Source organism: Alligator mississippiensis, chromosome 4 (genome assembly GCF_030867095.1).
Source record: "Alligator mississippiensis isolate rAllMis1 chromosome 4, rAllMis1, whole genome shotgun sequence".
NCBI classification, from domain to species: Eukaryota; Metazoa; Chordata; order Crocodylia; family Alligatoridae; genus Alligator; species Alligator mississippiensis.
Window position 1 is genome coordinate 3,624,623 of NC_081827.1, and position 24,691 is coordinate 3,649,313.

The window sequence follows — 24,691 nt, forward strand, 5'->3', positions numbered from 1 at the left end:
CAAATCTGGGGGGGCGAATTTCCCCTTTTTCCTCCCCCCGGCTGTGCATGCAGCACTGGAGAGCTGTGATGCCCTGTACCCCATAGATGAACCACCCATAGTTCCCTCCTGCTTGGCTCCAGCCCCACCCTGGCTGGGCAGCAGCTGGGCAGCGCCTCAACCCCTACCCCAATTCCTCCCTCACTGTAGGGGCCTCGATCTGCCCCCGCATGTTCCCTCCCCCCCACCTCTTAGACTTACCTGCTGGGAGCTGCTCTGTGCCCTACCTGACTGTATTCCTGGCCATGTGCATGAGTGCAGGCATGCATATAAACATGGCCCCCAGCATCCCACTCCTGGTGGCCTCAAGCAGCCCCAGGAAGGCTGGAACACTGCTGGCCTGCAAGGGGAAACCCACCGTTTCCTGCAGTTCCCTGCACGGTGGTACCGATCCCGGACACATGATGCTCCACAGTCATGCAGCCTGGGAGCAGGACTTGGGGCTCCCATTCCAGGACTGTCCTGCCTCATTAGGGATAGGTGGTCACCATAGCCTGGGGGGCGCTCCATGCCCCCTGAAACTGGGAGTCTCAGGACATGGAGCCATGGGTGGCACTGAGGGACCGGACCCCAAGCAGCATGCTGCCCCTCTGCACTTACCCCCTGGCCGTGGGGAGCAGAGGGGTCCCATGTGCTGTGCAGAGCTCAGGGCTGGCCCTCCCCTTCTCTCCCCAGGGCCATGGGCAGGGCTGGCTCTGCCCCAGCTCCCGCAGGCTGTGGGGTGTGGGAGGAGCAGCTCTGGCTCCATGCTGCACCTTGGCCCCTTCTCCCAGCCCCACCCTGCCACACGGGGAAGGTGAAAGCACAAAGGGACAGCCCAGGGATCCATGCTGCCTCGTAGGAGAGAACACAATGACTGTGCCAGGTTGGACCAGAGTCTCAGTCCTGACCCTTGGGGTTGGGGGCCTGCTCCTGAGTCTCCTTTTCCCGAGGACAGCAGGTAAGTACCGACCCCCTGCTCTGCTGGGGCGAGGGTGGCAGGGCCCGGCTGTGGTGGCCATGTTCAGCCCTGGTGGAGAGGCACCTGGGTGCCACTTCGTGAACACACCTGGGACAGAGAAAGGACAGCGGCCCCATGTTTGCATAGAACGGCCCGGCTCTGGGAGAGCTGTGGGCCCATAGGCAGATTAATGGAGGATCTAGCTGGGCACGAGCCCAGGGCCCACTACCAATTCAGGGCCCGGGATCCTCACCAGCAGGAAAGTGAAAGCTCTGGTTTTCTTGGCACGCTTTTATCTCCCAGCAGTTAAACAAAAATGGCGCCAAGTTTTAAACTGCGGCTTTCACATTTGCTTCCCTGCAGCCGAGAGCGGGGATCCCAGATTCACCTTAGCCTCCGTAGTCACCCATCCCAGCACCGCCTGGCCCAGTCCTGTGCACGTGTGTGGTCGCACAAACACAGCCGGGCAGCAGCGCCCGCCAGTCCGTGCAGCAGGGGCCAGGCGGGGGCAAGACAGAGCAGTGGGCAGCTGGGGGGAGGAAAGGGAGGGGAGCGGAGCGGAGGGCTCTGCCTCAGAGTGATGGAAAGAGGGGTAGGAGGGAGGTCCTGTGAGGGGAAGAGATGTGGCTGGGTGTGTGCGTCTCCGTCTCTATCTGTCTCTATGTGTGCATCTGTGTGTGCACGCATGCCTGTGTGTGTGTGCAACTGTGTGCATCTCTGTATGCATGCACGTCTCCTTGTGCATGTGTGTGTGCATCTATAGGTGCGTCTGTCTGTGTGTGCACGTATGTGCATGCATGTGCATTTGTCTGCACATCTGTACATCTGTGTGTGTGCATCTGTATGCATTTGTTTCTGTGTGTGTGCATCTATGCATCCTTGCATGCGTGTCTTTGTGTGCGCATCTGTGCTTGTGTGTGTGCATTTGTGTCTGTATGTGCATACCTCTGTGCATGCGTGTGTGCATGTGTGTGTGCATGTGTCTGTGTTCATGGCTGGGAGAGTATGTTTGTGTCTGTGTCCATGTGCAGAGTAGAGTGTGCACCCGTTTGTGTGAATACCTGTCTGCGCATGCCTGTGTATGTGTATGCGTATATGTGTTTGGCCATAAAGGGGGAGGTGGGGTATGGAACAAGGAGAAAAGGGGGCAAGTGCACACCCCCTCACCTGGCAGGGTCCCCCCAGCCTCCTCTACCTGCGGCAGGAGGGGACGCCCCCCCCCCCCCCGGCTTCCATGGGGGGGGAAGCTTGTTTTTGTCCAGGACCCCAGACACATTAATCCGCCGCAGCTTGGGTGTCCCATAAGCAGGGGTGGTTTGGGGGTGCTAGTAACTTCCAAAGCCCAAGGTGGTCACAGAGCAAAAGGCCCCTCACACCCAGCACTTCCTCTGCTGACACCCAGGGTCCGTGGTGTGCAGCCGGGGACAGGGCAGCCTGGCAAACCCAGGCAGATGGGCCCAGCACAGAGGACACGTGTTGGCAAAAATGCACCGAGCATTGTCCTGGCTCCGGGAGTACACAGGGTCTCCGTGCATGAGGCGTATGCAGGGTCTGGAGTGGCTGCACCATGGGATGATGTCACGGACTCAGCTCAGCATCTTTGTGAGAAGTCAAATCATGCCCAAAGAGCAGCAGGCTCCTGCCCCCAGTCCAGAGTCTGTCGTGCGGCACCAAGTCCCCGCAGGAGCTAGGCCAGTCCCAGTTTGTGTTCCCCTGTGCTCGCCCAGCCCCTCGGGGCCTCACGGCTTTTTCCTCTCCCCTGTGCAGGTCCCAAGGTCCAGGTGACCACAGTGCCCTCCTCCTGGGCCCGCCTGGGCTCGGGGGCCCTGCTGCATTGCCGGTTCACTGTTGAGGGGCCGGTGGCCCTGGACTCCCTGCGGGTGCAGTGGTATTTAGGGGAGCGGAAGGTGGCCTGGTACGACCGGGGCAGGAGCCAGGCCCAGTCCAGAGCCAGCCTGCCATCAAAGAACGAGCTGCAAAGTGGAGATGCCTCCCTGTCTCTGGCCACAGTGACCCCAAGGGACAAGGGTGTGTACAAGTGTGTCGTGTGGCACAGGGAACATCATCACCAGGGGGAGACCACCCTGCATCTGCTCGGTGAGGACTAGACTGGGGCTCTGGGGACAGCCGTGCTCATGGTCATACTGGGGCTGGATGAGGGTAGAGGTGGCACACGCATGCAGACTCATGGCACAGTTGTGCAAGGGGGCAAGTGTGCGATGCGTTCCAGACATCGGGGGTCTCTTTGTCATGTCCTGTCCCACCCTGGCCATAGGGAGGGCCCTGAGTCTCTAACCAGGAGCACTGGGAAGCCTCATGCTGGGGGTCCACGTACTGGTGTTGCGTGCCAGCTGAGGGAGGCACAATCTCCTGCTGCCAGACACACAGGCAGTGCTGTCCTCTTCCCTTTGTTTCTTCCAAACCCCCCAGGTGCACAAGGCTCCTGTGCCACCTGCTCTGGGGGTCTGTCAGGTGAACATCAGCACTGAAAAGGGCCAGGCCCCACATGGCCTCAGTGGCTCAGTGCCAGTCCAGCCCCTCAGTGACTCCTACATTCCCTGTCCCCAATCCAGCGTGGTTCAGTGACTCTCTCCTTCCCAGTTGGCCCAACAATCTCCATCCCAAGACCACAAGCTGTGGCTGGTAAGGAAACGTCGCTCCTGTGCCACGTGTGGGGGTTCTTCCCCATGGATGTGGACGTGGTGTGGCTGAGAGATGGGCAGGTCCAGAAGGGCTTCACTCGCTCCAGCCCCCAAAGAAAACTGGACGGGACCTTCAGCCTCACCCTGACCTATACCTTCACTGCCGACCTGCACGACAGTGGCAGTGTCTTCTCCTGCCGTGTCTACCATGAGGTTCTGGGGCAGTCACTGCAGGAGGACACCACCCTGGACATCCTAGGTAAGAGCCCATGCCGGGACTCCCCTGCTGCCCTGACTCCATACACGGAGGCGCTTCCCTTGTCCCCTGTCCGTGATAGCACACAGTTGCTCCAGACCAGTGTGCGGGCAGTGCTGAGTTGTAGACCAGCATGGTGTGGGGCTGCATTATGCAGTGGGAATGCTTCTTTCCTCCTGGAGGAGATTGAGCACCCAGAAGAAGAGGGATGCTGGCCTGGAGGGTCCACCTGGTCTACTGAGTCCAGGATCCAGCGTTTCTGTTGCAGTGCCAGCGCGACCCAGCAGGGTGACTCACAAATGCCCCACCCCTGGTTCCACATGATGTAGTGACTCTCTCCTTGCAGCTGCCCTGACAATCTCCATCCCATCTCCATCTCCATCCATTCAACCTCTGCAAGAGAAAGTTGAGAGGCGACCTTGTGGCTGCCTATAAATTCATCATGGGGGCACAGAAGGGAATTGGTGAGGCTTGCGCACCAAGGCGTCCCTGAGGGCTACAAGAAACAATGGCCACAAGCTAGCAGAGAGCAGATTTAGACTGGACATTAGGAAGAACTTCTTCACAGTTCGAGTGGCCAAGGTCTGGAACGGGCTCCCAAGGGAGGTGGTGCTCTCCCCTACCCTGGGGGTCTTCAAGAGGAGGTTAGATGGGCATCTAGCTGGGGTCATCTAGACCCAGCACTCTTTCCTGCCTATGCAGGGGGTCGGACTCGATGATCTATTGAGGTCCCTTCCGACCCTAGCATCTATGAATCTATAAGACAGCCAGCCATGCCGGACAACAAGACCTTCCTTCTGTGCCACGTAGAGGGAGGGGGGGGTTCTTCCCCAAAGACGTGGATGTGGATGTGGCGTGGCTGAGAGACTGGCAGGTCCTGGAGGGCTCCATCCGCTCCAGCCAACAGAGGAACCTGGAAGGGACCTTCACGCTCACCCCCACATACACCTTCACGCCCGCCTGCAGTGATGTCAGCAGTATCTTCTGCCACGTTCACCATGCAGCTCTGGCACAGCCACTGCAGGAGGACATCCTCCTGTTCATCCTAGGTGTGAGCCTGTGCTGAGATCTGCCTGCTGCCCTGACTCTGAACATGGAGGCAATTCTCTTGCCCTCTCACTAAGGTAACACAGAGATGCTCCTGGCCAGCATGTAGACAGTGCTGAGCTACAGATCAGCATGGTCCAGAGATGCATTAGCCAGGGGAATGCCCCTTCCCTCCCAGAGCAGCTGGAGCAGCAAGGAGCAGAGGGATGCAGGCCTGGAGGAGCCTCCTGGACTGCTGCATCCAGGTGCATGGCCAGGTACAGGGATCCCCATCATCCCAGAGCAAACCCTGGACCACAATTGTAAGGGCAGCAGCTGGGGCACAGATGATGCCAGGCCATGCAACAAAGCTGAGTTCTGCCTGATTTTCTCCTCCTAGTACGGAGCACAGACGTGGATCAAACCAGAACACTGATCATAGCCATCATAATCATAGCAGGAACCGTGGTCATCATATTCATTTGCTGCCATACAAATAGGAGCAAAGGTAGAGTGGGAAGATGCCCTTTGGCTGCACAGTCACTAAGAGGGAGATGGGTCAGAGAGACTGGATCGTGACTAACACTGGGGGTGGTGGGGAGGGTGAAGTGGATTTTTCTACACTGGGATATCCCCTCCCCGGGGTAGGCTTCACCCCCTGCAGATTCCAGCCCATCCCAGGTTGACCTGTGTCCTGTTTATTCATTTCTCTGATCCCAGGCTGGGCAGTCTCGTACTCCATCTCAGAGGTGGCTGGGCCAGAGCGGTGCCTGCTGAGCCGGGAGCTGACCCTGCACTGCTCCATGGAGGGGATGTTCCCTGATGATATCACTATCAAGTGGGAGTGGATCCACAGTGAGGACAGAACTGTATCTGAGAGCGACCAGCCCCAGTCCCCATCCGCTCCCAGGGGCTGCAGAGTGACAAAGAAGAGAGCTGGGACCCGCCTCACATCCTTCCTGACTTTCACCCCCACGGTGCAGGACGACGGGGCGCGGGTCCGGTGCTGCTTCCTCCACAAGGCCAAACAGATCAGAGAGGAGCGAGTGTCCCCGGAAATCCGGGTGTGTGGTGAGTGCCCGGCGTCCGTGATGCCACCTCCCGGTGTGGCTAAATCTGCTGCTGTCAGGGGGGCATGAAGCTGGAGACAAGACAACTGTTGAGGATGGGCAGGCCTCACCTAGCCCTCAATGCACTACCCCAGCCCCACATAGCTCCCTGGGGGGCCCAACCATCCATTGCCCCCAAACAAAATCCCATCCATGAACAACACATGCCCCCGTGTCTGCGGGGGCATGGCAGTGGCAGGAGCACAGAGGCAGTGAGCAGAGAATCCCCGCAGATGCTGGTGGCATTGTGGGGGGAAGGGAGTGGTGAATGCCGACAAACACTGCTAGTGACCAGTGGGGATCACTGAGCACCCACAGACACCACTGGTGGTGTCAGTGGTAGGGTGGTGAGTGGCTACTGCCTGCAGACACTGCCAACAGTGTTGGTGGTGCCTTTTTGTAGGGGGTACACTATCACGCTCAGGGGGTACATGTGCACCCGCATGCACCCCCTACACATCGCCCCTGCTCTTGGCAGTTCCTCACACTATCACCCCCACTGTCTCCCCCAGCCCAGCCACAGGTGTCTGAGATCCAGGTGTTGCCAGAGTGGGACCCCCGTGACAAAGTGCCATTTGCTGTCCAGCTCCACAACTTCTACCCCAAGGAGCTGCCCCCGATCCAGTGGGGCTGGGACGGGGCCGGGAGCTGGAGGGAAGACCCTGTGCAGATAGACAAGAACGCGGACGGCACGTTCACCGCGACGAGCGTCTGGAGAGTGCCCAGCCGGAGCCTGACCCGGCCGGAGCTGCGAGTGCGAGTGTGCGTCCAGCACGGCCCCGGAGAGCCCCCGAGCGAGAGAGAGCTCAGCCTGAGGGCTGCGGGTGAGGAGGGGCTGTGTCCTGGGGTCCCAGCCCCGCTGCAGGGGTGTTGGGTTTGTGTGGTGTGTGAGGGGCCAGGGAGCAGCCCCTGATGTGGTTCCCCCCAGCCCTGCTGCTGCCCCTCACACCTGACCCACACGCCCCAAACCTGCCACTCCCAAGCCACAGTACCCTGCCCCCCTGAGCCATTATGGTGCCCCTCACTTTTGACTCACAACCCCCCCTCCCATCCCTGCTGTTGCTCCTCACTGCAGACTCACACCCCCCTGGTGCTGCCAGTGCCCCCGCCCGCCTAACCGACAGTGCATCCCATTGCTCCCTACCTGCACTCCTGACCCACAGCCCCCTGCCCCCACAGCCCCCCAACCCACACCCTCCTGGTGCTGCCAGAACCCCCTGGTGCTAGAGGGGCCCCAGCTGTTCCTGTCCTGACCAGGCCAGAGCGCCATAGCTCCAATTCATGCAGGAGGCAGTGGAGTGTGTTTGGTCCCATTGAAGGCTGGAGGGAAGAGGATGGGAGGCTTGTGGCATCTCCCACCCTGGGCTGTGGCTGTGACATGGCCAGGCACCCTGGCCATAGGCACCCTCCCCTCCTTCCTCCCCTTCCCCTGGGCAGCATCTCCTGGTGGTTCTGCCCCTGTAAGCACAGAATACAGGCACCAATCCCTATTCTGCCTGCCAGCCAGCTACAGTTTTGTGATGCCCTCAGAGGGCCTTGTCGTGCTGTCATCCCTTTCTCCTGCTGGAGGAGCAGTGAGCCCCCATCCCCAACTTCCCCTACCCTGTCGCAGCCTCATCTCCTGCCCCTCTGCCCTGACCAAATGCCTGGAATACAGCTTGAGAGCATGGGGAGGGTGATGGGAGGCTGGCGGGAGCATAACATGGGTCTACACATGCCTCCAGAGCTGCAGGCAGGTACGTCTGTGCCCCCTGCTGCCTCTGATCGCCCTCCCACTGCTCCCACCTGAGAAGGACAGCAAAATCCTGGACATTTGGCAGATGTAGAAAACCCACCTGGACAGAAATCAAAGAATTCAAAAAGAGGACATGTCCAAGAAAACTTGGACCTATGGTAACCCTACCTCTGGCTGTTCCTGTCCCCAGGTCTCCTGCGGCCCCCAGAGGTGTCAGAAATCTCCCAGCCTAAGTCCATGGCCACCGGGAAGGGAGTCATCCTGAGCTGTCACATCGTGGGGCATTTCCCGGGGGAGCTGAGCGTGACCTGGCTGCAGAGGGGCAAGGGGGAGGCCACTGCTGTGATTCTGCGGGACTCAGCTGAGTGCAGGATGGAGTATGACAGGGCCGTCCCAGCATTGGATGGGAAAAGCTTCCAACAGGAGACCAGACTCATCCTCTTGATGCTAAAGGACCAGGGGGCAGAGTACATCTGCCGCGTGGGACACCTCACCCTGGAGACCCCCATCGAGAGGAGCAGCGGTAAGTGGTGAAGGGACAGGACAGGCCCAGCAGCTGTTCCAGGATAAGGGGCCTTGTCATGGGCCCTGCTCTGATTCTGGTCATGGTGGGGCCATAGGGGAGCACACCTGCCTGTCACCTACCCCACCACAAAGGGGCTGTGACCCTGTGGCAAAATAAACCCCCCACTCCCCTTACCTTTTGTCAGATTGTGTCCTCCCCACCCCAGGTTTTTCTCTTTCTCTCTCTCTGCCAAGTGTCTGTCAGTCTGGTCACTTAGGCAACCACCTGGTCACCTAGGGAACTGGGCTGCATAATTTCTTGTGTCCAGGTTCCTTTGTTCCAAACTTCCTGCCACCGACCTGGGAGGCCAATTTTAAGGAAGTAGTCACTCCTCAAGGTGAGTGATGATGTTTTTCAAACTGACTGGTCAGCATCAGTGGTGCTTGGCAAATACCTGATTCTGGTTGGGTCCAGGTGATGAGGTCAGAATGGTTATTTAAAGCGTTCCTCCATCTTGAAGAGGGTAGACATCTTTGAAAACATAGAACCAAGCTAGGCTTCCAGAGCAAGCTCAATCAATCATTGGATGAACACATTAGTAACCTCCCTGAAATGTAGCCAGTAGTTTAGGATTAAGTGTTCTAGACGCCTATCAAAAGGGCCAAACGAGTCTATACTGATTTCCTCAAGGCAGTTTCCTTTCAGTATTCCTTTTGTTTTGTACTCCTTCCCCATGCTCTCCCTCTTTGATCAATAAAGCTATCCGTAATAGCGTGCCTTGCTGTGTGTCCTTAAAAGGATGAGATTAGCCTTATAATTCCCTTTTCTCAGCTAAATAAGGGAGGCTACTTTTAATGTTTCAGGCTATAAGAAGCACCCAGATATATCCCACTTGGGGCAAAGCAGTGTACCTTGAACAGCATACAGCCCTACCACAGACCAGAGCCAGGTGGTGGTAACGGTTATCCCAGGCTTGCAGGTGTGGTCTAGGAAGGGGGTCAGCTGGATGTAGGCACCCCAGGGGAGACACTTGAAGCATGTTTATTGGTCTGTCACAGTAAGGTGGGCATCTCAGTGCAAAGGCACCTCCTACTGGCCCGCCACAAACTCCATGGCACTACATGATCCCTCACACCAGGCCTTCTCAGAGGTGCCTGGAACAGGAGACTCCCCAGGGTCTCAATCAATGGGTGATGGGAGCTCGTAGTAGAGGCTGCCAGGATCTAGGCTCAGGCCAGCCAGGGCAAGGGGTTTGCATGTGTCTGGTTTCTGGGGACAGGGGCACCTCACTGACTTGTTCTCCCACCTGTTGCAGCCTGCCATCCACGACCTCCAGCCCTGGGGGAGATCTCCCAGCCAGAGGCCCTAGTCCCTGGGCAGCCGGCGACCCTGCGGTGCCTGATCTCGGGATTCTACCCTGGGCAGCTGGCAGTGACCTGGCTGCAAAAGGGAGTGGGAGAGAAGGAGCCCAGGCCACTAGAGAGCTCAGACCTCCACAGGATCCACACCCCCACCCCCAGCCAGGCACCAGATGGGAAATCCTACAGTGTGGAGTCGTTGCTGCACCTCCCTCCCATGGGGTCTGAGGACAATGGGGTTGAGTATCAATGCCATGTGGAGCACAAGGCCCTGAAGAAGCCCAAGTCCATGTCCAGTGGACAGCTGTGGCTCCAAGGTAAGAGTGTGCAGCCTGGGCAGTACAGGGCAAAGCCAGGGTGGTGAAACCTAAGGGGATGCAGGAAGGCATGGGCACATCCCCTCCAGTCACCCGGGTGGGAAGGGGAAGGCATCAAGTGCACTCAGCCTGAAGGGCCATGGGGAACATGAAGTCTCCTCATGGCCCAGTCCCATGCAATGACATGTGTCCAGAGGAGGGCGTGGAGTGCTCCCAACCCCAGCCTGCTTCCCCCAGCTCTGATCCCTTTTCCCATACCAAGACCCTGGGTCCTAGGAATAGGCTTCAGCCTGGCACCTACTCTCCCACCCTGTGCTCTGGTAGATGGGTACAGCCTATGGCCCTGCCTGGCTAATGGGGAAGCCCAGAGGCTCTGGGTTTTCCAGGCGAATGGACCGTGGGCCTCTGATGACAAGTCACGGTTTTGTTCTTCTTCTTTTCTAGGCTATTCAGAGTCCACCAGAGCCTCAAACAGCTGAGCAGGGAGGAGGCATCTGAGGACAGAGACAGTGTCACCAGCACCATGTATCTCACACCCACCTTGGGAATGCCACAGCTGGGCTGGGCTGGGCTGGGTTGGGGCTGGGGCTGGGGGCTGAGGCCCCGGGTGTCAGTTATAGCTGGGTCATCCCAGAACCTCCACTGGGGGAGGCTGCTCCTGCCTTCCTGCCTCCACCCATGTTCTGTGCAGTGGGACTCAGTAGGGAGCCCAGTGGTGTGGGGGTTTCCTTTCACTCTCTTTACATCAAGGCAGCCCCCAGACTGTCAGAATAAACATAAATGAGCTCTGGTCCTTTTCTCTCCCTGGCCTGGCCTGCTCCTCCCTGTGCCAGGTGCTGCACGCTGTAGGGAAGGGGAAGTCAGGTCTCTTGGCTGTTTCCTCCTCCTTGCACAACTGCTGGCCCCTTGGCAGCCCTTTCCAGTGACCCCCGGGCAGGCTGGCACTTGATGCCATAGTGGCAGCTCCCTACATGTCCCTTCAGCCAGGCTGCTCCCCTGCCTGCTAGCTCTCTCCAGTGTACTGGGAGTCCCCAGCCAGGGCAGGGCTGAGGCAGGGGCCAGTCACACACTGCTTGGCCCCATGAGGGCACAAACTCGCTGTGATGTACTTGGTCAATCCAGGTCTGAGGCTGCTGCCCACACATGCAGCCCTCCTCCCTCCTGTGCACCTTCCTTGGGGGACACATGTGGCTGAATCTGGGGCAGGCAGTAACTGCCAGGTGATGGTGCCAGACCCAGTGGGAGGGATGAACCACAGCACACAGCCACCAGCCAGAACCCAATAGCCCTGAGAAAAGAAATGGGGAATGCCCAGGGGCTGCACATAGGATGGGGGGGAGCAGCTGCTGTCCCTGCCGGGATGTGCTTCAGCTCCCCTTGGATAAAGGAGGCAGGATGAGCTGTATTCTCACCTGCAGTGCCATCGGGGAGCATTTTGGGGGCTCAATGTGAGCAGGTTTTCTGAGAAGCTCCTTCACCGGACACCTCCATGCCCTTTCACCCCAGGGCAGAGGGCAGCGTGGGCCTGGCCACAGGGCTGGAGACTGCCCTGATCTGCTTGCTGTGACTTTACGTTGTATCATGTACAAGGAGAGCTGTCCCCAGGGGAGACCAGAGGTTTGTCCCTTGGTGCAAGTGCAGCTTCCTGGGCCTGAGGAAGAGTGCGGGTCTGAGAGTCAGATGGGGAGAAGGAACAGTCCCAGGGGTCAAAGCAGAGGGACCCCCAGTCCCAGGGGTCAAGTGAGCACAGAGGGAGCTGGAGGGCACTATGAAGACAGGCTGTTCTGGAGCAGACTCTGCTGTGCCACCAAGCACATCAGCAGCACTCTGATCCCCCCTCATTAAAAGAGGAAATCCCAATGTCTTCCTGGGAGTTTTTTTCTTCTTCTTTTATTTATTTATTTATTTATTTTAGTTTCCATATTCCATGCCAACTTAGCCAAATCAAATCCAAATCTGTGTCAGTCCAGCACCATAGTGGCCCTACTACTGGCACCCCCATCTGGGTCTTCAGATGTTTCCAGATCCTTTGGTGGGCATCCTACATGCAGGCCCAAGCCTGGAGGCTTTGGGTTTGGATGCCCTTGTGAGTTGCTTGCCCTCAGCCATATGGGCATAGGGCAGCTGCAGGCAGGGATCACACTCTGCAGCTGGCTCTCCGTCCTTGTCCTGGCAGCTCTTGGGGTAGAGCAGGGGAAGTAGAGCAGGGAAGGGAGGGAGGAGCCAAAGATTTACCTGGCAATAAGTTCTCACCTTTGGTCCCCTCCCCCTCTACCTTTTGTTTTCCTAATTTCTACCTATTTACATTCTCACTGAGACCCTGTCAGGCTTTTACCTTCTCTCATTCCTTGGAGTCCCAAGCCAGCAGAGACTCCTTACGCCTGGCTTCCAACCTGTGCACGCACTGGAAGGGCATGGGGTGGCACGTGCACCGGAGCTGTGTGGGGCAGGGCTGGCTTCTACTGCAGGCTGGGGCCGGGGCTGTGCCAGGCTCTTCCTGACAGTGGTGTTGGGCCATGCTGTGCTCAGGGCAGGCGGCGATGGTGGCACAGAGAGGTGAGCTTGAGGGGGCTATGGTGAATTGTGAGGTGGCTGCAGCCCCTCCATAGTCCCTCTCCCATCACTGCCACCGCCTGCCCTGAGTGCAGCATGGCCCAGCCCCCCTCTTCAGCAAGAGCCTGGGGCTGCCCCGGCCCCAACCCATAGCGGCAGACCATCCCACCCCACACAGATCCAGGGGCACATGCCCCCATGCCTCCTGGGATGTGCACAATGGCAGGAGCCACGCTCCCCAGGCAAGGCACTCATGGCTCAGTCCTGTGCCCCACCTGTGCAGCACCTGCCCCAGCCCCACCACCTGCCTCACTGCTGCATGCACACCCCTCCCCATCCCTGCTGCAGTCACCAAAAGCCTGTGGCTGGGCTGCCTTGTGGCTCTACTGCTACCCCATGTTTGGGGAGGCTAAGCACCCTCCCCCCCCACCACCACCACCTTCTGAGGCCTATGGCTTCTGGTGATGAGGTTAGCAAGGTTCAGTGCTTGTTAAAAGGCTACAATGGATACTTCTGGAAAGATCTCTTTAAGAATTGGGCCTTCTTCTAGTCTGGGTTGCAATTGTTTGAGGGTTCTCCATGTAGGTTCCAAGGAAGGAAGGATGACACGTCATAACTAATGGTGTGTGATTTGTGGGGATTTTCTTCCCATGGTATCTGGGTGGCTCTTTCAAAAGTGCAATCTATCTATCTGGATGAGTGTCCGTGTTGGGTGAAGGCCCTTTTGAGATTTGTGAGGTGGGGATTACAGGTATTCTCCTCACTGCAAATTCAGTAGTATGAGAGAGCTTGGCTGTATATTACAGCTTACTGCAATTTACAGTAAAGATACATTTATATATAAAAGAGGTAAAGTTTTACATACACTCTCTCTCTCTCTCTCTCTCTCTCACACACACACATAAGCAAATAGCCCACCATGAAAGACGGGGCCGGGCAGGGACAGAGACCTACATCTGGCCCCACGCCCTCTCCACACTACTCCAGGTCCAGCCCCACTCCCCCGCACCTCCCGTCACTGCTCTGGGTCCTGCCGCACTCCCTATGCAACTGCTGCTCTGGGTCCTTCCTTGCTTCCCTCTCCTCCCACCACCACTCTGGGTCATGCCCTGATTCCCATGCTGCTCTGGGTCATACCCTGCTCCACCCCCTTCCTCCCCACACATGGGGGAGGGGCATGGTGGGTGTCTGCATTGTGAGGTTGGCAAGTGGCCACGGGGCATGGTGCAGGGGGTGCTCACTGGTTCTGTGGTGTGGGAAGTGACCCCAGGGTGTGGCGCAGAATGCACACCGTGGTGTGGTGCATGACCACAGGGAGTTGTGCCAGTAGTGGCCATGGCATGGGGAATGCCTGCTGGCTGCAGCTGCATGGTGCCAGCAGTCCCCCCAGGGGGCGGCGCAGGGCTCGTGAAGGGGTGTGGCGCAGAGAGTGGCCCTGTGGTGTGGAGCAGGGTGCATGGGCGGGGCATGACACATGGCTGCATGGTGTGGGGGAGGGGATGCACAGCCACAGGGGTGGCACCGTGGGTGTTCATTGGCTCCCTGGTGCACGACGAGGCCCCAGGGCGTATGGCAGGGTGCATTTGGTGGGGTGGGGTGTGACTGCAGGGGATAACTCAGGGAGCAGCCACAGTGCAGGAAGCACTCACTGGCTGTGGCCGCATGGAGTGGGCAGTGGCCCTGGGGTGTGGCATGGGACATGCGAGGGGTGTGGCTCAGGGTATGGTGTGGGGAGCACCCAAAGACTGTGCCTGCATGGTGCAGGGAGCAGCCCCAGAGCATGGTGCAGGGTGTGCAGGGGGTGTGGTGCATGACCCGGGGGAGTGGAGTGGGGAGCAGCCATGGTTCAGGGGTGCAGGGAATGCCTGCTGGCTGTGTGGTAGAGGCAGCAGGCCCAGTGTGTGGCACAGGGTGCATGGAGTGAGGTGCAGGGCATGGTGTGGGGAATACCCGCCGCCTGTGCCCGCATAGTGTAGGGAGTGGTCCTGGCATGTGGCGTTGGGTGTACAGGGAGGAGTTGCACATCCCCAGCTGGGGGATGAGGGGTGCAGCTACAGGGTGTGACATGTGGAGCAGCCCTGGGGTGTGGCACAGGGCACATGGTGATTGTAGTGTGTGGCTGAACAGGGGGGGCATGGTATGAGGAGCAGCCAGGGAGGAGGGATCACCCACTGGCTGTGGCCACAAGGTGTGAGGCATGATCCTGGGGTGTGGTGCAGGGCACATGGGGTGTAGTGGGTGGGGTGGTTCACCCTGCCCCGTGGCTGCGTGCTGCAGTGGCTGCCTACCCCCACCCCCCAAACCCACTCCCCACGCGGCACCCTGCAGCTGCTATGCCATGACTTGCCCCATGCTCCACAATCGCTGTGCTGCTGCGCACCCCATGGCCACAGCCAGAAGGCACTCCCTGTGTGGGTCAGGTGTGGGTTCAGCCTGCACGGGTGGAGCATGCCGTGCTGGTACAGGGTGCTGCACTGGAAGTGGGCAGGGGGGTGTGCCCCGTCCCGTGGCCACGTGCTTCAGTGGCATGTGCTGTCCATGCCCCCCCACACCTGCTCCCCGTTCAGCACCCTGCAGCTGCATGCCATGCCCCCCAGCCCCCGTGTGCCACATACCATGCCCCCTGCACACCTCTACCCTGCCACACACTCTGGATGCTCTCCCCACGCTTCTTCCCACAGTGGGGAGCACATCCTGACCCCAACCGCCTCCACCTCCACCTGTATGTTTCTGTCTTTAGGCTCCAGGCTAGGCAACCGACCCAGGTCCCATGGTTTGGGGAGCACTGCAGAGTGGGGCAGAGCAGTGGTGGCTCAGAGCTGGGTGGAGTGGTGTGATGCTGGGTGGAGCAGCAGCTCCACATCCAGATGCTTGCTAACCCCCCGCCACCAGCAAGCTAATTGCAAAATTCAGGAAGGTGGCAGGCTACTTCCACAGGAGAATCAAGGCAGGCAAGATGCTGCAGCAGAAACAACAAGAGCTGAACATCCCGCAGCACAAAATCATGCAGGATGTGGAGACTTGGTGGAGCTCCATATACCTGATTCTCAAGAGGCTGGTGAAGCAACAGAAACACCCTTGCTTAGGGAGATCAGGATCAGCGTCCGCCTGAACAAAGCTGAGCGGGATACCACCTCCCAGATCTTGGTGGTCCTCAAGCCCTTCCTTGAAGCCACTGAGAGCCTCATTGCTGCTGATGCCCTCCTTAGCCAAGTGATTCCCATAGTGAGGGAACTTCAGAGCCAAAAAGAGACCTTCCAGGGGATGAATGTCCCTTGCTGGGGCAAGCAACTGTCACCAGATGTGCAGGCACTGGTGTGGCAGCTGAAGAAGGGCATCAGGAAATGGCTTGATCCCTTGAGGTCCAGTACAGCCCATGTGCTGGCTGCCATGTGTGACCCAAGGGTGAAGGGCACCGTACGTGGCAGCCAAACACTGAATCAGTGGAGGGAGGCACTGGTAAAGAAAGTCAGGGAGGCAGAGCAGTGGAGGCGGGGGGACGTGGAAGAGGGGGATCCACTGTCTCATGCTAGCACCCACCCACAAGCCAGTCTTGTCCTCCACCACAGGCGCTGCCAATATGGGCGAAGGGCATGGTGTTTATGGTGGGGCCCAGAGCCACCAGACCCCAGCATCAGGAAGGTAGCGCTCACACCTTGGTGACTGCTTATCTAGCCCAGGACATGGAGCTGCGGCTGTGCGACCCCTTGGCCTATTGGGCAAGCCACAGCCAGGTGTGGCCTGATCTGGCCACAGTTGCCCACGAGCTTATCTGCCTGGGATGCCAACTTTTGTGTTGAAAAACCCTTTGTCAGGCTAAGGAAGTGCCTGCAGCTGGTGTGTCTCCTGGCCCTGGATGGAAGGAATAGTAAAGCAGCCAGAGGCCCTCCCTGGGTCCTTGGCAGGGCTTGACACCCAGAGCACCCAAACGCCTGTGTGTAGCCTCCAATCCAACAGGCCTATTTGGTAAACTGGTTCATGGGCTTTAGCCCACTAATTCATTGTGGGCCACCAGTGGTGGGAAAACCAAGAGACTAACTGATTTCATGAGACAAAAAATGACAAAAGGGAATGTGTGCGCAAGGCAGAGGGTCAAAAGAAGTGCTCCCTTGGGAGACACCAATTAGAGAACCCCAGCTACTGCCCACTGGCCCTCAAATGCAGCCGGAGAGCTGGTGACTACTGCCCAGTGGTACTCAGCTCAGACATGGGACTGGATCATGCCCAGGAAGACAGCTCCACAGTTGCTGGGAACCCTCCCAGCCAGATCTTCCTTCCTGGTGACCCAAATTGCCAGTTTGGCAAGGGCGAGGAGGTGGTTGACCAGGAAGTCCAAAGCCTTGACCTATTTGGTGACTAAAGGCTGTGGGGCTAGCCCACTACAAACTTGTGGCTGCCATCTAAGGGCAGCGATGAGACCTAACGCCATCAACTGAATGCTGGAGACAACAAATGAAAAAACAGGGCATGCTTGTGAGGTCATAGGGACAAAACAAGTGCACCTTGGGGGGAAACCAAGCAGAGCGGTGCCCTGGCCAGTGCCTACCAGCTCTCAAAAGCAACTAGACAGCCGGTGGCTACTGCCCAGTGGTACTTTGCCTGGATGAAGGAATGAAGACGACCCAGGAAAAAGGTCCCACAGTCCCCAGGGACCTTCCCGGCCAGAGCCTCCCTCCTGGTCAGCCAGATGGCCAACTTGGCCATGGCCAGGAGGAGGTTGACCAGGAGGTCCCGGGACTTGGTCGGGCCATGGATGGGGAGTACAAAAAGAAACAGGTGTGGGGAAAAGTGCAGCCAGAACCTCAGCAGGAGGAGGTGCAGGGGCTGCAACCTGGCAACTCCTATCCAACAGTAGCACGTGTGCATGTGTGTGGGAGGGGGGCGGGTCAGACACTCAGTGTGTCTGGATGTGTATGAATGAAATCAGGCACTCTGTGTGTGTATGTGTATGTATGTGCACACGTGTGCATGTAAATGAGCTCAGGCACTCTGTGTGTGTGTGTGTCTGTGAGAGAAGGCACTGACTATATGTGTGTGACAGATGAGGACAGGTGTGTATATGTGTGTGTGTTTGTATGAGACAGAGATCAAGCACTGTGTGTACACCCACATCTGTGTGTGTGTGAGATCAGGCACTGTGTGTGTGCATGTGTATGTGAATGCATGAGAGCAGGCAGTGTGTGTGTGTATATGTGTGTGTGTGTGTGTGTGTGTGTGTGAGAGAGAGAGAGAGAGAGCGATCAGGCACACTGTACCATGGGTGACTGTGGCGGTGGGGGAGTCCCTCTGTGACTGATTGTGCTGAACTGGAAGCGCTTCTCCTGGTGCCCCCACTCCCCAGCCGGTGCTCTCAGGAAGTTGGGCTGTGCTCGTCACCTAAGCGAGGAACGCTGACTGTCGGGCGGTGCACCAGTGCCCTCGGGGGTGCTCGTGCACCCGCTACATCTCACCAGTGCTCTGTATATCTGTGTGCATGTGTATGAGTGAGTAAGATCAGGAAGTGGGGGGGTGAGGTCAGGCACTCTGTGCATGCATGTGTGTGTGTGTGTGTACATGCACGTGAGTGATATCAGGCACCTTGTGTGCATGTGTGTGCGTGATGAAGTGTGCATCTGTGTGTGTTTGATGGGGGGCAGTTGGGAGTGGGGCACACCGCCCCCCTTACCACAGGTGTGGAGACATTATCAGGACCAGAGCTAGAGATTACCCTCAACCACCTGCCCTACCCATGCAGACACACACTTGTGTGTGCATACAAAAAACAGGCATGTATACACACCCACCCACCTCCCTGCCCTTCTTACTCCATCACAACAGCACGTGGCCCCAGGATAAGTGGGAGCAGGTGGACACTGGGACAGTACGATGCGGGGACAGTGGCAGTGGCAGGGGCAGGGCAAGGGCAGGGCAAAACAGAGCCAGGGGTGCCAGGGCACTGCTGCTGTTTTCCCTGCAGCACCCCCAGCCCAGGCCTGTGTAAGCCCCTTGGCTGCCCCGCCATGCACCAACCCCAGGAAATGGACCCCACAACCAGGACTTCAGAGGCCCCCATGCCTACTGCAGCAAGGGGTCCCAGGACACAGAGCCCAGGGCAGTGCTGAGGGACCGGACCCCAAGCAGCACACAGCTGCACTATGCTTTCCCCTGCCTGGCCGTTGGAGCAGAGAGGGCCCTACACGCTGGGCAGAGTTCAGGGCTTACCCCCCTACCCTCCACTCTCCACAGGGCCCTGGCTCCTACAAGAGAGGCTCTGGTTCCCGCAGCCCTGTGGGGTGGGGCAGGAGCAGCTCCGGCTTCACGCTGCACCTTGGCCCCTGCTCCCAGCTCCTCCCTGTGACACGGGGAAGGTGAAAGCACAAAGGCACGGCCCAGGGATCCACCTGCCTTGCAGCAGAGGAGATGGCGACTGTGGCAGGGAAGATGGATGCCTGGGCCCTACACCTCAGGGGCCTGCTTCTGCCTCTGCTCTTCCTGGGGATAACAGGTAAGTGCCAACCCCTGCTGGAGACCAGCAACAGCAGGGACACCCCCTCTCTGGTAGGGTAATGTGGGCAGGGGGTAATGGTGGGCTAATGTGGGCAGGGGCACAGGGATGTGAGCACATGGCTGAGGCCACCAGGAAGGAGTAGAAAGGTAAAGTCCCCTCTAGGATGGTCCCAATCAGTCTAGGCCTGGGGCTGCTTACGGCTGCACGCCAACCCCTGTCCCACCCCAGACAGTGCCCTGGTGCAGGGCCCTTAGCAGCTCGTCTCTCTAAGATGGGAGAGACTCTTGTAGAGGGAGACACCACGACCTGACAGTGCAGGGACAGGTGGGGGAGCAGGAAAAGACTGGACAGGGCCTGGGGGAGATCCCCCTTCCCCTCTGGCCAAGGGTCCTGGGACACTGAGAACTGAAGGAGGTTATGGACTGGAGCCCAAAGTGCACACAGCCCCTCCTGCTGTGCACTTTTCCCATGCCTGGGGGCTGCAGGTCTGGGCTGCTGAGGAGCACAGAAGTCCTGGCAGCAGACCCCAGACAGGGACCCTGAGGGGCCAGGATCCCCAGGGCCCCCCAGCCCTGAGCCTGCCCCCTGGGCAGGCAAAACCCTGAGCTGACTCTCCCCTCCACTCCTCAGAGCCACGGGGCTGTAGAGAAGGGCAAGAGCTGGGCCAGGCCCTGGTCCCAGACCCATTTCAGCTCCTGGCACAGGATGGAGCCCCTTTGGGTTGATCCCAGCTGGGGTCTGGCTCCTTCCCAAGGGAAAGTGAAAGTCAGAGAGGAGCTGCTGGGAATCCATTTTAGCCCCAGGAGCAAGGACTCTGGCAGGACGGGGGGAAAGATGCAGCCCTGGGTGCAGCACCTGAGCACCCTGCTCCTTCCACGGCCCTGCTCCTTTCTCCCCTCTTCCCTGCCCCATGGGGTAAGTCCCAGTCCCGCTGCTCCCCTGGGGCAGGTGTGGGGGCAGCCAGGGGCTGGGGCGGGTGTGCAGCCCTGGGGCAGCCTGGCCAAACCCTGTGGGAGGACCGTGCGGGTGAGGGAGAGGGGGCAGTTCAGCGTGTGGGGGTGAAGTCCTGTCGCCCCGAGCGCAGCAGGCCCCTGCCCCCCAGCCCCCATCTCCCTGCACCAGGTCCCCGCAGGGCTGTGCCGTCCTGGGCAGCCTCTCCCCTGCGCCGGCCCAGCCCTGCGGGGTCTCACGGCTGCTTCCTCTCCCCTGGCAGGTTCCCAGCTGCAGGTGACCACGGCGCCCTCCTCCACGGCCCACGTGGGCTCGGGGGCCCTGCTGCAGTGCCGGTTTGATGTCGGGGGGCCCGTGGCCCTGGACTCCCTGCGAGTGACGTGGTATTTCTGGGACAAGCAGTTGGCCTGTTATGAGCAGGGCAGGAGCCAGGCCCACCCCAAAGCCAGCCTGCCATCAGAAAAGGAGCTGGAGAACGGAAATGCCTCCCTGTCACTGACCGCGGTGACCGTGCCAGATGAGGGCATATACCGGTGTGTTGTGTGGTACGGGACGCAGCAGCACCAGGGCAAGACCACCCTGCATATGCTCGGTGAGGACTGGAGAGGAGTGCAGAGGGGGGATCAGGGCCATACTGGGCCTGATCTACATGGCTAGGGTGGAGAACACAGACACAGACCTGTGCCACATGCAAGTGAAGTGGTGAATAAGAAATGCTATTCAGAGGCTGGGGGACTCTTTGATCCCATCATGACAAACCCCATCCACAGGCAGGACCATCAGCCTCACCCCAGGAGCAGGGGGAAGACTTATACAGTGGGCAGATGGCCTGGTATTAAGTGCCGGCTCAGGGAACCAGAGTCTCCTGCTGCCAGACACTTGGGAAGTCCAGTCCTCTCCCATTTGACCTTCCCAGGCCCCCAGACCCACATAGCCATGGTTATGCCTGCCTGTGGGGGCTGTGAATAGAACATCAGGACTGGCACAGGAGCAGGCACCATATGGTCCCAGCAACTCAGTGCCAGCCTGACTTGATGCAGGGACTAGACACATGTCCCAAGTCCCAAGGTGTACAATGACATTGTTTTCCAGCTGCCCCGATGATCTCCATCCCGAGACAAACAGCCGTGGCTGATGCTGAGACCTCCCTCCTGTGCCATGTCGGGAGGTTCTACCCCGTCGATGTGGACGTGGCGTGGCTGAGAGACGGGCAGGTCCTGAAGGGCTCCACCTGCTCCAGGCCCCAAAGGAACCCAGACGGGACCTTCAACCTCACCCTCACCTACACCTTCACCCCTACCCTCAGCGATGCTGGCAGTGTCTTCTCCTGCCACGTCTACCATGCAGCACTAGAGCAGCTGCAGCAGGAGGACATCCCCCTGGACATCCTAGGTGAGAGTCCAAGCTGGAACCTGCCTCCTTCCCTGACTCTAGACATGGAAGCAGTTCCCTTTCCTTTCCTGGAGGTAGCGCAGAGCTGCTCCAGGCCAGTGTTTAGGCAGTGCTAAGCTGAAGACCAGCATGGTGTGGGGCTGCATTAGCCAGTGGCAATGCTCCTTCCCTCGTGAAGGAGCTGAAGTACCAAGGAGCAGAGGGACACAGGCCTGGAGGGGCCTCCTGGGCTGCTGTGTCCAGGCCTCTGTGTTCCTAGTGCATGGCCAGCTGCAGGGATCCCCAGCATCCCAAAGCAAACCCTGGTCCATGACTGTGAGGGCAGCAGCTGGGGCACAAATGATGCCGGGCCATGCACCAAAAGTAGCTGCAGGGGAGATGTGGCCCTGCACATGCCCTGCCCCTGCAGCTAGAGTGAGGAGGGGACTCAGGGTGGGGGCTGGCTCAGGGGTCTCCAGCAAGACCCTGCACCGTCCAAAATAATCCCACAGGATGAGCTGTGCCTTGTTCTCTCCTCCCTTTACCATGCACAGAAGCAGATAAGACTGGCACCATGGTCGGTGCCATCCTGGGGATCCTGATTGGAGCTGGAGCTGCAGCCGCTACAGCCATTTACTTCTGGAGGAAGAGAAAAAGAGGTAGACTGGGAAGATGCTGCTGGGCTGCAGGGTCACAAAGGGAGGGGATGGGCCAGGGAGGGCAGAGGGCGGCAGTGACAGAGTAGGGACATGTGGGGGTAGAGAGGATACCTCTGTGATTCCCAGCCAGACTGGAACCCACACTTGACAGGTCTCCCAGGTGATCAGAGCTGGAGCAGGGATCATCACAACACGTTACTTGAAGAAAATGGGAAAAGATAGAGAGGAAAGATGTGGTTTGGCTGCAGAGTCATAGAGGCAGGGGTGGGCAGCGAGGGTGGAGGGCAAACACAATGGAGCAGGAACACACTGTCATGGACAGGCTTTTCCCACATGAAGTACTGCCCCTCCCCAGGCAGGTTTCATCCCATGGTTCCCTGCCCAGGGCTCAGAGTGGACATGTTCCCAGGATGATCCCAGGATGACTCATGTCCTGCGTGTTGGTTGCTTGGCTTCCAGACTGGGCGGTCTCCTACAATGTCTCAGAGGTGCAGGTGCCGGAGCGGTGCATGCTGGGCCAGGAGGTGACCCTGCACTGCTCCATGGAGGGGACGTTCCCCAAGGACGTGGCTGTGACATGGGAGAGGATCCACAGCGAGGACAGGATGGTGCCTGACAGTGGCAAGGACCAAGAGAGCCCCGAGCACCAGCCGCTGTTCCCCGCCCTCCCCCCGGGCTGGAGAGTGACCGAGGAGAGAGCTGGGACCCGCCTCACGTCCTCCCTGATCTTCACCCCCACGCTGCAGGACGACGGGGCATGGGTCCAGTGCTTCTTCCTCCATGAGTACAAACTGATCAGAGAGCACCGAGTGTCCCCAGTGATCCAGGTGTGGGGTGAGTGCCCAGCGGCCCCGATACCACCTCTGGGTATGGTCAGGACCTGCTGCTGTCATGGAGGGGTGGGACTGAAAATGAGACAGCTCCTGGGGGTGGGCAGGTCTCACCCACCCCACCCCACATAGCTCCCAGAGGGGCCCAGCCATCCATCACCTCCAAGCAGGATCCTGGCAGTCTCTTGAACTGACACCCCCACTATCCCCCCCAGCCCGGCCGCAGGTGTCTGAGATCCAGGTGTTGCCAGAGTGGGACCCCCGCGACAAGGTGCCGTTTGCTGTCCAGCTCCACAACTTCTACCCCAGGGAGGTGCCCCCGATCCAGTGGGGCTGGGACGGGGCCGGGAGCTGGAGGGAAGACCCCGCGCAGATAGACAAGAACGCGGACGGCACGTTCACCGCGACGAGCATCTGGAGAGTGCCCAGCCGGAGCCTGACCTGGCCGGAGCTGCGAGTGCGAGTGTGCGTCCAGCACGGCCCCGGAGAGCCCCCGAGCGAGAGAGAGCTCAGCCTGAGGGCCGCGGGTGAGGAGGGGCCGTGTCCTGGGGTCCCAGCCCCGCTGCAGGGGTGTGGGGTCTGTGTGGTGTGTGAGGGGCCGGGGAGCAGCCCCTACCAGGCCGCGGCTCCCCTGACGGGGCCTGTCCCTGCCTCTGCCTGTTCCCTTCCCCAGGTCTCCTGCGGCCCCCGGACATGTCCGAAATCTCCCAGACCGAGTCCGTGGCCAAGGGGAAGGGAGTCACCCTGAGCTGCCGCATCATGGGGCATTTCCCGGGGGAGCTGAGCGTGACCTGGCTGTGGAGGGGCAAGGGGGAGGACACTGCTGTGATCCTGCGGGACTCGGCTGAGTGCAGGGTGGAGCCCGGCACGGCCGTCCTGGCACGGGACGGGAAGAGCTTCCAGCAGGAGACCAGTCTCATCCTCTTGTCACCAGAGGACCAGACGGCAGAGTACATCTGCCGTGTGGGACACCTCGCCCTGCAGACCGCCATCGAGAGGAGCAGCAGTAAGCAGTGGGGGATGGGACAGGCCCAGCACCTGTTCTGGGATAAGGGGCCTTGTCGTGGGCCCCTCTCTGGTTTTGGTTGTGGTCAGTTCATAGGAGAGCTGACCTGCCTGTTGCCTGTCCCAGCCCAGAGAGAATGTAACCCCTTGACCGTGCCTGACTCCTCTCTCCAGGCCCTCAAGGAAGCTGTCTGGGGCAGGAGGTGCCAGGTGCTGCACTGGCTGGGTGAGGGAAGCCCACAGCAGAGGCTATCAGGAGCTGGGCTTAGGCCAGTTGGGGTTGTGAGTGCCTGGGGACAGGGGCTGCCCACTGACCTGCCACTCCCACATATTGCAGCCTTAAGAGAGGCCTTTGGCCCCTATTTCCTGCCTCTGGGTCTCAGTTGTAGGGGGCAATTTCTGTGCCATTTGGGAACTTCCCCCTCCCAGTCAGCCTGCGCAGGCGGGGGAAGGCATCGAGTGTTCTCAGTGCCTGGGGCTGTGGGGTATGCGGGCTCCTGTCATGGCTGAGAGATCCTTGCAGTGACCTGTATGTCAACCCCAGCTGCCAACCCTGACCTGACTTCCCCAGCTCCAGTATCTCTCCCAGCCCCAGACTCCACTTCCTGAGGAGCAGGCTTCATCCTGGCACTGGCACTGGCACTGGTGCTCCCCCCATGCCCCAGCAGCAGATGCAGACCATGGTCCTGTTGGACCCCCCAGGAAGTCCACAGGCTCCAACTCTGCTGGGTAAATGGACCCACAGGCCCCAGACAGCAAGTCATGGGCTTGTTCTGCTTGTTTTCTAGGCCGTTAAGCATCCACCAGAGCCGCAAACAGCTGTGGAGAGAGGAGGCAGCCAAGCATAGAGGCAGCATCGCTGGCACCACATCTCATGATCCCACCCAGGCTATGCCAGGGATGGTGCC

The 24,691-nt window shown here is 59.3% G+C and overlaps 1 protein-coding gene across 1 annotated transcript; it reads left to right on the forward strand.

The window, feature by feature from the left end:
* Positions 1-18,866: 18,866 nt before the first annotated feature.
* LOC106737493 (natural cytotoxicity triggering receptor 3 ligand 1) lies at positions 18,867-23,372 on the forward strand. Its single transcript, XM_059725544.1, has 7 exons — positions 18,867-18,964; positions 20,181-20,510; positions 21,011-21,310; positions 21,844-21,948; positions 22,408-22,782; positions 22,994-23,305; positions 23,347-23,372. Exons 1-7 carry the CDS (start codon positions 18,880-18,882, stop codon positions 23,370-23,372), a joined length of 1,533 nt encoding a protein of 510 aa, XP_059581527.1. The 5' UTR covers positions 18,867-18,879.
* Positions 23,373-24,691: the final 1,319 nt, after the last annotated feature.

Bases quoted from the DNA above. Each gene is read 5' to 3' on its own strand.
- LOC106737493 (XM_059725544.1), top strand. From the start codon at position 18,880: ATGGCGACTGTGGCAGGGAAGATGGATGCCTGGGCCCTACACCTCAGG. The intron at 21,949-22,407 runs GTAGACTGGGAA...CTTGGCTTCCAG, and splicing joins CTGGAGGAAGAGAAAAAGAG to ACTGGGCGGTCTCCTACAAT. The intron at 23,306-23,346 runs GTGAGGAGGGGC...GCCCCGCTGCAG, and splicing joins GCTCAGCCTGAGGGCCGCGG to GGGTGTGGGGTCTGTGTGGT.